Here is a 15,089-nt window from a genome sequence, read left to right as displayed (position 1 = left end):
AAAACCAATGCGGTTCATCTCTGGAGACCCCCTGCACATCTACAATAGTAATCAAATTGTTATGTACACATTTTTTTTTTGCCGCCGAGATTTGTGCAGAGAGAGGCGGATCTCGCTCTCTTCTGACAGATCTCGCCAGCAGAGCCATTCTCGCCAGGGCTCGCCCTCTCTCTGCCGGATTCCTCTCACAGATATGCGCACCTTCCTGCATACTGCGAGGGGAATCCGCCAAAAACATGGAGAGTTTAAAGTATGGCGAATCGCCATTCTCGCAGTTCTCTGCATAGGCCCCTATATCTTTATTGATCATCATTCTCGGTTCTTTATCTCTTTTAAAATGTTTCCTGTATAAACATGCAAAGGTATGTGGGTATGTAGCACACCGAAACAGTGCAAATAAATGCAAAAAATGCGATACTTGCGCACAATGCCGGAGCTCCTGGTTCAAGGATGGCCTATCTGCAGCAATCCAAGTATACAGCAACAGGAAAGATGATCCAGGACTCCACGGATTTTTAGCAAAATAATTTATTCATAATACACAACGTTTCGGCCTCACTTAGGACTTTGTCAAGCGACTGGTATTGTCATTACCAGTCACTTGACAAAGGCCTAAGTGAGGCCGAAACGTTGTGTATTATGAATAAATTCTTTTGCTAAAAATCCGTGGAGCCCTGGATCATCTTTCCTGTTCCTGTATAAACATTACATCATTTTTCATCTTTTTTTTATCTCTTCAAGAGCCTGTCTCCTTTTTACCGGTGAGTTTAGCCCCTTTACATTCAGAATGCCTATCCTATATGTCATGTTTGTTGTGGTGTTTGGTTATGTAGTGATGGTTCGCAAACAACCTCAGTTTATTTCTTACTCCAACCTCTACCTTCTTTAGAGCCACCTTACCCTCGGATATCATCTGACAAGTAAACTTTTGGATAATTTCTCCCTGCGACAGATGACTTGTTGTAGAAAAGAAACAATAAAAAATACATAAATACACAATTAACCAAAAATTGGGATCAGCCTTTTGATCCCCCATTCCTCGAGACCTCCCAATCTAGCCTATTTTCTCGAAATGGGTGGCTCCTTACTCAGAGCGCGAGCAGACAGAGCCACGTGCCCACACCAGTCCTGATGTGGAGGTAACTTTCAATGTATTCTTCCTGGTAAAACATTTTATAAATAAATATAAGGAGGGGAGGTGAATGTGCAGGCCCGGACTGTCCAGCCGTCCCTGGTCCACAGGGGAAGGAAATAGGGGGAGAGGGGGGGAAGGGGAGGGTGGTTGCAGTAAAATCAGTCTTCTATCTATTCTCTTTATTCAGTGCGGTTATGGTACTTAATTTTCCTTAGCCCATTCTAGTACCTATACATAACTTCTTACCTTATCCCCCAAACTTAATGTTAAGGCAATATTGAACCCTTAATTTATTATCCATAATACGTCTGTTATAAAATCAAAGCACTACCATGGACATCATCATAAACTAATCTAGAAAAACGTCATCATCCCTTAAGTATTTCTAATCCGAACTGACTATCAACAGAAAGAAAAAAGGAAGAACACTTTCTAAACCTTGGAACTGTCAGATACTATTACAATGTGTCCTTTCCTCTTACAAAAACATTTAGTTTGTGAGTTATAGTCATATCGGCATATATCCACCGTGTTACGTAGTTCAGACCTCTAATCTGACAGTCGGACTTAAAAGTACATAATCGGTAATCTCCGTTATATTATAATAATTACTCTTCCTCACTTGGTGGTCTCTGTTTCGTCCAGCGGGCTCCTCCTGTCCCTGTTCTGCCGGCCGCTGTTATCGTTGGTATTTCTGTTCTTACTGCCCACGTCAACCCATTGTTGCCCTCTCTGCTTTGGGTGGAATCGGCTGGTCCCTGGCGTTGTGGAATCCTGTGCTTCTTTACTTGTTTTGGTCCTGGAATATTAATTCTTTCAAAAAAGTTAGTGGGATTTTCTCCGTGCCTGAGGACGGAAACTTTCCCTTGTTGTATAACAATCAGTTTGGTGGGAAATCCCCATTTGTATCTCATGTTGGCTTTTTGAAGGTGCACAGTAATTTCCCTCATTTCTCTACGGTGCTGCAGGGTTAATGTGGAGAGATCGTTGTAGAGCTTGATCGTGGCCCCCTCAAACTCTATATTGTTAATGCCGCTGGCCTTTTGCATAATGACCTCCGTGTCAGTAAAGTTTTGCATTTTAATAAGTGTCTCTCGGGGGATGTGGGTCTAAGCGCTCTGTGTGCTCTGTCCATGATCCAGGCCCGTTCCTGTGATTCGTCCGTCACAGGGGAGAATAGCTTTTGTAGGTATGGGATTAGCTCTTGGGGTTCTACCGTTTCGAGTATATCCCTCATTCTTATGTTAGCACGTCTCCCTCTATTATTCAGGTCCTCTATTTGCAGGAGCATATTTTGCATAGTCTCTTTCTGCTCCTGTACTTTGAGTTATGTACTACTGACCTGTTGAGACCATTTCGGCTTCTTTTTCAGCTCGTCCACCCTGTCTCCCAAAATAGTTATGTCCTTTTTAATCTCAGTTTGGTTTTCAGCATTAGCGTCAGGTCTGTCAACAGCTTTTGTATATCTTCTTTTGTCGCTAAGTACGCCAGGTCTGCTTTTGTGGCATAGTCTATCTGGCTTTGTCATTGCGGGTTCTCTTTCTTTCCATTGCCCCGGTGAGCCTTGCAGAGAGCCGGATGGCGCTCGCGAGCCCACCGCACCTGTGTGCTTGGGCCCTGCCTCTGGCCACCAGAACATCTGGAGTGTGCTTTCAGCTGCTGCTGCCTTTTTTTTGTCGTGGGCATTCTTTTCAGTTCTACTGCTGCCTTGCGTGTCTATTTCAGTTTATTTAGCTTTGGGGCAGATTTAGTTCATGCAGATAGTGTACAGCAATGTATTTATTTTGTTTGACTCATGTAGTGCTCCCCTGTGGTCACAGTACCTCATTTAGGCAGGTGTCTCATCCATTGCCTGCCACATCTCCCCTGGGCTCCCTTACTCCTCACTTGTGAAGCCATCTCAAGGCATTGGGCTGGGGCTGATGAGCATAGGCCAGCCAGCCCGTCAGACCTCGCCTCCATGGTCCTCCCACAGGGCCACCGGCCAGAGTGGTGCCTGCTCTGCCGCTCTGGAGAGGTAGGGAGGGGGGCCAAGTCCCCGGCACTCCGAGAGGACCCCGTGGACGAAAACGAAATGGCCGCCGCACGATTCCTCCCTGCCTCCAGCCGCCTGCTTTTCTTTTCCCCCTCGGATGGTGAGAGGGTCCGCCACTCGTCCCCACTGGTGTCCGGCCCTCTGCCCCCGAGGCAGTGTAGTGGGTTCCTGAGCCCATGCACTGTGTCAGTGCCCAATTGCACCTTAGCGTGGGGGTTATAGCGGTCAGTTACAGCAGGAGCTTCCAAAGTTGATCCCCACAATGCTTTGCATGCACAGCAGCCTGCAGATCATACTTGAAACAAATATGTATTCAAAATCAAATTGCATTTTGTAGCACTATAGAGTCTGATCGCTCACTAAATTGGAATAAAATGTTATATTTAAAATCAGTTTGCATATTACACAGCGTGTTCTTTTGTTCTGTTATCACACAAGCAAGACGTGATGGTCTCTTATTAGTTCTGTTTGTTGTAGGTTTACAACATTATAGGTCCCTACAACCAGGTCCACTGTGTCAAGGGAGAGGTCATGTCCTTAAAACCAATTTACTCTCAAATTAGGCAAAAGCTTATGATTACTACATTTCAACAACCAAGTGTAGAAGTTCCTTCTACATTTGGCCCTCCAAATGTATCAATCTCCTTTAATATTACATACTGTATGCATTTAATATCAAAATATTACTTATCAACACTTATTATGCACAAATGAAGTGGTATCCACATCCATTGCATATCCTACAAATTGGGGAAAACAAACACTTTATTGAAATATTGTATTGTATGTCTTTATTTATATAGCGCTAAAAGTGTACTCGGCGCTTCACAAAGAATACTGTACAGGGAATTATAATAATACAAGAAGTGCAGAAAAATCAGACAATAGGAAAGGAAATCCCTGTCCCTAAGAGGTTTGATGGGGAACTTAGAGACAGCAGGTGAGGGAGTAAGTGCTATAGATGGCAGTGCTTGGTCACAATGGGTGGTAGGAGTGACTGAGTGTGGGACAGTAACCATGAGTGCAGGCTATTGGGATGCTTGATTTGTGGGGCAAGTTTTAAGGTTAGTCAGTATTAAAATGAGAGGGTTAACTTAATTTATAGGGGAAGAGATGACAGGAAGGCATGGGTGAAATCAGGTGTGTATGTCTGGCTTCAGGCTTTGGGGAAATATAGTGAGGTACGTACAGCGTGTGGCAGTGCCATCTATAGAATATTATCAGCATAATGAGACCATTCCCAGATGAGTTTACAGACACCAGGTTAGTAACTCTCAGCAGTATTGGTTCTCCCACTCCAGAGATATTGCATTTTTGTAGATTATCCTTTTTCATTCAGTACAAAGGCTGCATTTCTTTTCCATAATCTCCAGGAACAATTTGTGCAGCAGAAGAGCTAATCTATTACATTTTCAAGATTTGTTGCATGCTGGAAGCATCAGCATATACCTCGCCTGCCAGGTGGACCATGCTAACACATTAATTTCAACATTGTTTGTTAATTTGAACAAGTTAAAATAAAACAAGTTTATGATTCAAGACCGTATGATGTGTTAAAAAATTGTAAATGTCACCTTTTAGCAATTCAGTATGAATGAAATGGAAAATACCAGGCTTTTCTGATTGTGCTATAATAGATTCCATGTTTCCCTAGTGGGCTCCCTGTTCAGGTGTTTAATGGCTCTTTGATGGTTGCAAAAACCTTGCTAGTGCTTGCTCAAGAATATGTTGTATTTAAAACAAAGAAGTCTCAAAAGGCAAATCCAGTAGATTTTAAAGTGTAAATAAAACCTACACTCTATTGTACTCTATTCATTGAATTATATTCCCTCTCAGGCCAGTGGAAGCATTGTTCAGAAGAATGTATGAAAATTGAGATTATGTCACTGCGGAAACCACCCTTGTTTTTGACAAAAGAGGCAACTTCAGTCTACCACGATATAAGTAAGTAGTGTTTGTGTTTTGGACATTATTTATAAACCTGCTGCAGTTTGTTATTGATTGGTTCAGGGGTGCGATTGCAATCACGGTACACAAACAATTTGAGATTTAAGGGAATCGGTATACATGTGGTGGGATTAGCGCACTCGGTTTTAAATCAATTAATACATGGCTAAAATGTGTAACAATGTATTATTTGGGGGACGGTTTCTCTTTAGAACTCGATATAAATAGGAAATGTGTATATGTATGTATGTGTATATATATGTGTGTGTGTGTGTGTGTGTGTGTGTATGTGTGTGTGTGTGCAGCTAAACCCCGTTATAACGCGGTCCTTGGGGTCCACAACCCCAAGACCGCGTTACAACCGGGGTCGCGTTAAAATTTCACCGGCATCAGCTCTCGAGCCTCCTCATTACAGATTTCATTCTCCTCCATTTTGCCGCCTTACCTGTGCTCTCCTCTTCCTGCTGTCCACGTGCTCATATCTCTCTGCTCATCTCTCTGCCCGTCGTGTGCCATGGTTTTTTTTTTTTCAAACATTCAATTCAATGCTTTATTGACTATAGACACACAATTAAACATTAATAATTAACAAGCGGCAAGTAGGAACTATGGAAACTCTTAATGGCAGACACCTTAGGAGCACAAGGAGTCTTATCCAAAACTGCAAAGGCCCTAACAACAGGGGTACTTGACCTGACAAAAACATGAATAGGCGTGTTTACTAGTGCAAAAATTCTGATAACAGGACTCCTAGCCAGTGGTGAGGGTGTCTGGGTTTGACTAGTGAGAAAATCAGATATAGTGATAAGTGACTTAGAATCAATCACTGAGGTTCTAGGTTTGCTGGAAATGTGTGAAAAAATACCCTTTAAGACAGGAGCTTTAATTTTTTCCCCGAGTAACCCAACGGTTGCTGGGGCATATTTAGACGCAGTTCTGAGGGACTGAGGTTAAGCAAGGGCAGGAAAACTAAATAGCTCAGATTTAAACACCAGGACTAGTAATATAGGCAGGGTGGTCTCAGACTGTACTAAGGGAGTAACAGATGCTGATCCCTGGAGGGTTTGCATGGGCAGAGATATCAGGGGAATTAACAGCATTGACACCTGTAGCTCATTGCATTGGGCGACACCAACAGGTGCAACAGTTTTACCGTTCTATAACTAGATGTCTTCTGTTGCAAGCGGATCACTCTTTGAAAAAGGCCTGACAGGCTGAAACGCGTCAGAGGATCCGCTTGCACCTTGTGCAAATAAAGCTTCTTTTATACCACATATTCAGCCTTCACTGCTTCATTTTCGGCTGTGCGGCGTTTTTCTCTCACCGAGAGGATATTCACAGAACTAACAGCAAGGACGGCCTCTATAGAAAGAGATTCTGAATCTGAAGGAAGGTTTTTACCTCTCAGAGTATCAGGACCGGCAAGGCAAATTTCAGAGAGAGGGGAAACTGTGCGCAGGCTTCTAGCTAGCACATATGAAAAAGCGTCACTTTTGAGTGAAAGCAGTATGTCAGCAAACATTCCTGGGAACACAACATGAACCCCAGGAGGGGCATAATGACCACTGTATGCTTTTAACCCTAAGCTTTGAGAAGGGGAGAACACAGACAGTACACGGGAGGTAATCATAACTGTACTGGTCTCTGAAGTGGGTATTTGGTAAGGGGTGTCTGGGAAACCAGAAATGACTGCAGATTCCACGACGTGGGGACTATGCGCTGAATCAGGTATCATCGCTCTCTGGGTGACAGACTGGTTCAGCGAAATACCCGGGAATGGGAACTCTGCGACCAAGCTTAGGGAAAAACTTGGTAACTGAATACATTTAACTGGAATCAGAACTTTAGCCGAAGTCTCAGGCGGCACGGCAGCTGAAACTTGAGCTGAAGCAGGGGTTTTATAGCAAAAACTAACTAAGGACTCAGCAACGTTGGGGAAGTCATTTAATGCAACCTCTGCTGTCGGACTTGGGGACACATTTTCTGAGGCTAGAACGGAGGCATTAGCTTGGAGGCAGCAAGAGTTTACAGGGGTTAATGCAGATAGTACCTGAGAGTAAAAAATAGGGAGCTTTTCCTCTGTAATGGGAGACACAAGGGATTTCTCCTTTGGAGCTAGGGACGTGACCTTGGCTGGCGAAGGACAGGGATTTACCAAAGGAGACTCAAAGAGCTGCCCCACAGGGGTTAATACAGAAATTACCCTGGGAACAGAACTTAGAAATTCAAGCTTAGAACGCGGAAGTAGAAGGGATTCCGGGAAGGGCGCACAGGACTGCCTAGCAGGGGTTAAAGCAGGAAAAACTTCAAGGGCTGGAATGGGAGATTCAGAGTTAGAAATAGAGGGAAAAAGGGATTCGTTCTCGGATACTAGAGCCTTAGTGTTGGCTAGAGAAATATACGTATACTCCAGGGGAACCTCACAGGACTGATCAGCAGGGGTTAACGTAGACATATCATTGGTGTCAGAGTACCCGGGCGTACAATCAGAGCTAGGGACCATGGCAGCTTCTACGTTAGGGGGCAGTGATAGTGGGTCAGTTTGGTCATTTCCTGGAGAGGGAGATACGTCCCCAGGTTTAGCGACAGTACTGGCAGCACAGGGGAACTGCCAAGTGGCAGCGTAGCTGTCGAGGAGAGGGTCCTGTTCCTTTATGCAAATGTCCAAAGTCAGGGAAAGTACACAGAGTGTGTTTTGTGCGTGAGCCAACATGAAGAGAGGGTCCTGTTGTACTACGTGAATGTCCAATGATAAGGCCAAGGCAGAGAGTGCATTTTGGGCGTTGGCAAGTTTGATAGGATTCACATTATCCCAGGTTAAAGGGAAACCAGGGGAGTAAACACAAGCGGCCAGAGACTGTTTTAAGTTCTTGAGGCAGTAAGCCTTACTAATGAGATCATTACGGCATTGTTTTGCAAAGGGGTTAAACCTTCATACATAATCTGATCTTCAATCAGGGGTAGTATTTCGCACAGATACTGGTTTTCAAACTGGGACTGGTCTGCAGGCCGGGACAGGATTTCAGACAGAAACATACCAACCCTCACCACAGGGCGGTCCGAGTTTGTGGGGCCGAGCATACTGTCACGGTTGTGCTCGCCACAAACCTGGGTCGGACCACGTGGCTGAGGTGGGGTTGTAAAAGCACCGACCTTAGACCGCGCAGGCTGATCTGGATTGCGCAGTTCGTAGTCGTACGTAGCAGGGTCAGGACTGGAGAAGGCAGCATCGTCAGTGGACAAGCCAGGGTCAGGACTGGAGACATCAGGGTAAACGTTGTTCAAGCAGGAATTCGGCAACAGGTAGTCAGGAGTTCCCCGCTTCAGCTTAGGAGTGTGAGCACGGGAGTGGACTCTGCACGTGCGGCGACCATGGTACTGGTCTCAGGAAGTGATAGGTAGACCGGAGTGGGCACACCGCCAGGCAGCAGTGGTAGATCAGTGCTTCAGCGCAAGAGTCCTGAGCGGGCTGAAGAATCCTCCGCTTCAGCGCAGGAACCAGGACACGGCCTCTGCAATAGAGAATGAGCAGCAGGAACCAGGGAGCTGAAGACAACACAGGGGAAACCTCCGCTTCAGCACAGGAGACAGGAACAGACCGCTGCGTGACACAAGCAGCCGGTCTCAGGAAACAAGGAGCTGATGTCAACAAGGAGAGTACTCCGCTTCAGCACAGGAGACAGGAACAGAACTCTGCGTGAACTAGGGAATAGAACTAGAGAGATTAGAACACAACAGAGCCAAGCCATAGGGCTTGTGGCAGAACACTTGTGAAAACCAGGAAGGGTTATGCTCGGCAGAGGAGGATTGTGGGGGATGCCGTACTTAAAGGCCAGCGGGCCAATCCCGGGATGAGGGTGTGAAGGCACTGCTCCAATGAGTGAGTACAAGGCTAGGTTGCAGTGATAGCTTGCACAGCTGCAGTAGATACCAGAGGAAGTGTTCAAGGACTGCACAGGTCTGTGAGGCAAGGTAAGCAGTAAACTGAGGTGTGGATTCCTTACAAACAAGACATAACCTATAAATATATTTATCCTCTACAACACAGTGTCTCATAGGGTACATGTCAATGTTAAATCTTAAGTCTACTTCTAGATGTCTATGACATCACACAGCTTCTGTGGTGTAGAGGTAGAACTCCTAACCAACATATGTATAATAATAGTATTATTAATTAATAATTATTAATAAATAATTATTAATATAGAATTATTATTAATACTTAATACATAATTATTAATACATAATTATTACTTAATAAAGAATAATAAATAATAATAATTATATATTATTTATAAATTATACAATATAATTAAAATAATAATTATAATATACTATATCACACAGGAATTGAACCCAGGACCCCTTCATATGTTGGTTAAGAGTTATACCTCTACACCACAGAAGCTGTGTGATGTCATAGACATCTAGTAGAATGAAATTTGTAATGAGGAGGCTCGAGAGCTGATGCCGGTGAAATTTTAACGCGAGATCAGTACGTGGACAGCAGGAAGAGGAGAGAGATGAGCACGTGGACTGGAAGAGGAGAGCGTAAGGCGGTATAATGGAGGATTTGAGATGCAGGTAAGGCGGCAATATGGAGGCTTTCAATTCGGGAGCCATGATCAGACCGCGTTATAAGCGAATTCGCATTGTAGTGGATCGCGCTATAACGGGGTTGAGCTGTATATATATATATATATATATATATATATATATATATATATATATTAGAAAAAAAAGAAGAGGAAAAGCGCCTGATCCTTGTGTAAAATCCAATAACAAAGGTTTTATTGACATGAATCACGACAAATGCACACTCACAATTTGTCACTACATAAAAAGCATTTTATGGGTAAGCCCATGCGCCAACGTGTAGCCAAATCGCCGTCTGTTTGCTCCGTCACGTACTCCTCACTGCTGCTGGTGTCACCTGGTAGACTGTCCCTGCGGCAACCCAAAACTGCAGCCTGTGGTTCCTGGCAAATTTGATTAATATTGCGTGCGACTCAGGGAACTCCTTCCCCTTCCTGGCGTCTGGCGTTTGAGCTACTCCACCACCATAGTTCAACTGAACCACGTGACCCTACGCGTTTTTTCCGACACAGCGGATTTCATCAGGGGATAAACTGCACTTGCAATACGTGGCTATTTTATAGTCCTTCCATTCAATCACAAAAATGTGTGGCATTTATACTAATGATTAAGTCAGGTCATCTGTGCTAGCCTAGATAATCAATTCTCCTGGCAATATACCAAACAACTGGTTAAACAACAATGTATTAAATGATAGAACTTATTAACAAGGAAAGAAGATGAACATATAATGCACTTGGTATATTTATAAGAATTATAACCATATGAACAATTTCTAATAGATGGAATGATATATAAAAAAAATAATCTAAATACATAAACATTCAATAAACTTCAAACATATATATGTTAATATCCCTATGCATAAATATAAACATCCTTTCTAATATACATTTGCAGAGATGTCAAAGCTGTTGATGAAACATATATTTGATCTAGATGTAAATATATTTGAATTCTAAATTACATTTAAACTGAATTTATATATGTAATGAAATTAATAAATAATGAATAAGAAAATGTAATTAAGAAATATATTTAAAAATGTAATATTAAATTAAAAGGTTTGATGGAATAGTATAATCATAACAATAATAATAATTCCTAATAAAAAGGAAGAAGAAATTATATAAAAAGAAAAAATTAATTAATTAACTTAGAAATTCAAATACTAATTGAAAATGATATGCCCACAGAATAATAAAAAACAAATTTAAATATCAATCAATATATAAATATAAACTAAATAAATCACAATTGATTATATATGAAAATAAACAATTAATATAATAATAAAATTAAAATTATATATATGAAAATTATATATATAAAATGTACAATAATAATACAAAATGGAAGGAATTTTTATTAGAAGCATGTTCAGACGATGATAATAATTTGAACATGTGCTTCGAATGTATTACTATATGAAAATATTATATTTAATAAAGATATAAACCACAGAAAATCTCATTTTGCCCGTTATTGGAGAATAAAGATGATCTATATATACGTAGGAGAAATATAAAACCAGCTACGCTGGTGTGTGAAGAATTGTGCCTACATAGGCTATGAGGTAGAATTGACCTTATTGACAGGTTGGTAATGAAAAGAAATGGTGAAATGATCAAATTTGCCAGGAACCACAGGCTGCAGTTTTGGGTTGCCGGAGGGACAGTCGACCAGGTGACACCAGCAGCAGAGAGGAGTGACGTGACGGAGCAAACAGACGGCGATTTGGCTACACGTTGGCGCATGGGCTTACCCATACAATGCTTTTTATGTAGTGACAAATTGTGAGTGTGCATTTGTCGTGATTCATGTCATTAAAACTCTTGTGGTATTGGATTTTACACAAGGATCTGGCGCTTTTCCTCTTCTTTTTTTTCTAATAGGTATCTTTTGGGAGGTTGTTGACCCCAAGGAGGAAGCAGCCCGGACCCCAACAATATCCTCACAAGGTTTTTCCCAATATTGGGTTAAAGGACTTTTTTATATTTTTATTTTGATTTTTTTATTGCTGTATTTTTTCCTAGATCAATTTTTTTTTAACACTTTTTATATATTTTTTTATCACAAAAAATGTTTTTTATCACATCTCACATAGCACCATCATAGTTATCAATACCACATTTACATTTGCACTTTTTATTTGTTGTTGTAGGTCATCTGTGCTGGCAAAGTTATTTGGTGATTTGTTGGGGGTCTGTGTAACCGCCTTTTGGGTTGGTTACCTTAATAGGTGCTGTCTATCTAATTATATCACTATATATATATATATATAATCTTAATTTGGGCCTAACCTGACTCTTTTTCTAGAATTTGTGCAAAAAGTATTCCGTTCCCAGATTGCATTTTGATTGACAAATAAACATACTGTATCACTTGTTAGCACATTCACATGTCTCAGACCGGTCTGCAAACCTACTTTTCACCATTATCTCCTATCATAAAATGCTTCCACTGCAGCCACAGGGGGTTCTGGGAAATTACATGCTATACGGTGAAGGGTTTTTGTTACTTTTTTACCCACCATAACTTTATTTAATGTGCATTTTAATTGGGTAATTTTGACATGTTTAACTGTGGAATTCCCCTAAGCATAATTTTCCTTCACTTTTATTTACAACATTTTAGGCATTGGCTCTCCAGTGAAACTTGAAAGCTTAACAGATATTCTGAATAGGAAAATTGAAGAAACAGATGGGCAATTCCTGATAGGACAACCAGAAGAGTCAGCCTTACCTCCATGGGGTGCATTATGTGATGGTAACCACCTGTTACATTTTGAGAAAAACAAGTTGTCTCCAATCTCAAAAGGGGAAGAATTAAACCCTTTAGATGGTAAGATGAAAAAGAGAAGAGCTCCACCCCCTCCTCCTAATAAAACCCCATACAGTGCAGGAACACAGGAAAGCATCGAACCAATGGAAAAAGAGAACCTCTGGCCGCGTGGAAACTTCTCTCGCAAGTCTTTTGATACAAAGCTGTCTGCTATAATGCATCAGCTCCAGAGGCCTATGGCGGCTGCTCGCAAGCCAATGGCTTATGGGAAAATCAGTGTTACTGAAGACAAGAACGAGACATATACAGAGTACGATCACCCGTCAATACTAGTGCCAGTTCCGAGACAGAAGTCTGTCAAAGAGAAACTGGAGCCTAGATCCAGGCTTCAATTACAAGAGTGACTTTATCTCATATCTTTACCTACAAATAGAGTAGTTGATATAGTTTGTTTTTTAAAATATGATCTTAGATGGTAGAACAGGAAACAGGTCACCAACAGTCAAATTTTCTATTAAGGGCTCAGTTAAAAGTAACACGACCTAATGTTTCCAAGAAAATTGTTGCATAGAATAATTGTCTTATTATTTTAATAGCAATCCTATCCTCGTGTAATTTGTAACGTGCTCAGTTTATTTATTAGAATTTTCGAGTACCCTGAAAGAGAACTGTGCTCTTAATCTTCAAAGAGAGCTTTCTTCTTATCCGTTGGCTTGCAGACTTTTCTCCTCATAATTACACGTATAACACAAAAGTAAAATGTCAACGACCGGATTTGTTTCTTGCAGCTGCAGTTCTGAACTGAAGTTTCTCAATTATTAGTTATATGGATTACATCATATTTCATACTATGTAAGAAAGACAATATATATAAATATTTAAATATGTTGGAGTGTTTGTTTTGCAGTTAGTGTTGTCACTTAAGTTTTGACAGTACAACATACTGCTTATGGACCAAATTATTTCCTATATCTTGTTATCAGTTGTATTCCTGAGGCTTTGTTGAGCTCCTTTGGTGTCTGCAAACATTGCAATCTCCTTCTGCACAGATGGTTTTAACACTATATGGGCTGTTCTTTGACAAGGTCGTAAGGCAACTCGTTTGAACAAAATAATGTAAATGTGCAAGTAGTTTTCAGTAGAAAGTATTTGTATTAATTTATTTTTAATTAACACTATTGAAACTGATTTATCATTTAAATTCCAACTGCTACATTAAAAAAAATAATCAAAGGAAACCACTTCGTAATATTTGACCACTACAAAAAAAATGTTGTACCTTTTCTATAGCAGATTTGGGGTTGGTTTGCAATCTGTTATTACATTGTATGGTATTTGTATACCTTTTCTTACATCACAATATGCAATGTCTTATTACTTAAACAATAATCACCACACTATTTTAGTTTCTGGGCATTTAATGTATGAAGAGAGAGCCTGTATTCAGTACTAGACCTTAGCAAACGGCAAGAATTGATAGCCATGTTTAAAGCTCCCACTTGCTTACCTGCTGTACTGGAGCTCTCAAGGTCAAACATTAAAATGACCAATAATTAAGAGATTTCAGTCATAATAAAATATAACACATTGTAATATACAACTGTTTACTTTAGATGTCATAGGTCTTTTTACATAATTTAGGTAGGGTGCAATGTACTGTAGATTATTTCCAGGTACTAAAATTATAGACCGATACATTGCTCATTCTTAATTTTCTATCTGATCCTAAATGACTCCAATATTTTTTCAGATGACTCAAGTATGGTTGGTTAAAGGGCTTGGTTTAATTCTAGTGAAATCTAAGTGTCTAGAAAAAGTTAACTATATTGACAATATGTATAAACTGAAGATATTACTATGATATTTAGCACAGCATAAACCTATATTGTTGTTTTTCATTTGGAACAGAGTACTAACTGAACTTTAGAGTCCCAGATTCTATTTGCAACATTGAGTAGGGTTGTTTCACCATAACATGTTAGTTGTGCTTTTTTCTGTCTCCATGTAGACATCAAAACCAGCTGAGGTTTACACTCAATCAGTACTGCAATACCAAACAATGGTTTTGCATATGCAGGAAAAACTGCCTCTTTAATTGAGCAACTAAAGTTTCTTACCGCTATTTATACGTTTAGGTGAGCATTCATTTATATATACATATTATAATGCATTATACATTTGAATTCTAATGTATTGCATTTAAACATGGGTGAACATGGTCAGAAATATACTTGGCAAACTGTGATGTTAATTGTACAAATTTCTTAATAGAAATTTCATTTTGCATCAACACATTGGTACCACTGTTATAAGCACCTAATGAAATGAAGGATAAATAGTATAAGACAAGAACATTAAAAAAAATAATGCACAGAAAGACTGGATCAATAAAAACGAATTTATATAGAAAAATAGACACATTTAAAAAATGTAGATGGACATATATAAAGGGCCATGGTAGCTGGAGTCATGCCTTCGAACCGAGTGAAACAGCTGAGCTGACTGCGGGTATAGGGTCGTCAGGAAGGGACAACACAGCACTCCATGAGGGAGAGATAGTCCAAGCTGAAACCCGACCAGCTGGTGAAATCA

General features: G+C 40.6%; 1 protein-coding gene across 2 annotated transcripts in view; it reads left to right on the top strand.

The window, feature by feature from the left end:
* The window catches only part of RTKN2 (rhotekin 2), a 243,539-nt gene extending 229,804 nt beyond the window's left edge, over positions 1 to 13,735 (top strand). For both annotated transcript variants that reach the window (XM_075612971.1, XM_075612972.1), the window contains 2 exons: positions 5,007 to 5,114; positions 12,351 to 13,735. In XM_075612971.1, the coding sequence (XP_075469086.1) occupies positions 5,007 to 5,114; positions 12,351 to 12,901 (659 nt within the window). In that variant the 3' untranslated portion in view covers positions 12,902 to 13,735. The remainder of the gene's footprint in view (positions 1 to 5,006; positions 5,115 to 12,350) is intronic.
* Positions 13,736 to 15,089: the final 1,354 nt, after the last annotated feature.

The sequence above is a fragment of the Ascaphus truei genome, chromosome 8 (genome assembly GCF_040206685.1).
Source record: "Ascaphus truei isolate aAscTru1 chromosome 8, aAscTru1.hap1, whole genome shotgun sequence".
In the NCBI taxonomy this organism is placed as follows: domain Eukaryota; kingdom Metazoa; phylum Chordata; class Amphibia; order Anura; family Ascaphidae; genus Ascaphus; species Ascaphus truei.
Note: the sequence above shows the minus strand (reverse complement) of the source record. Positions and strands in the feature narration are given on the sequence as shown.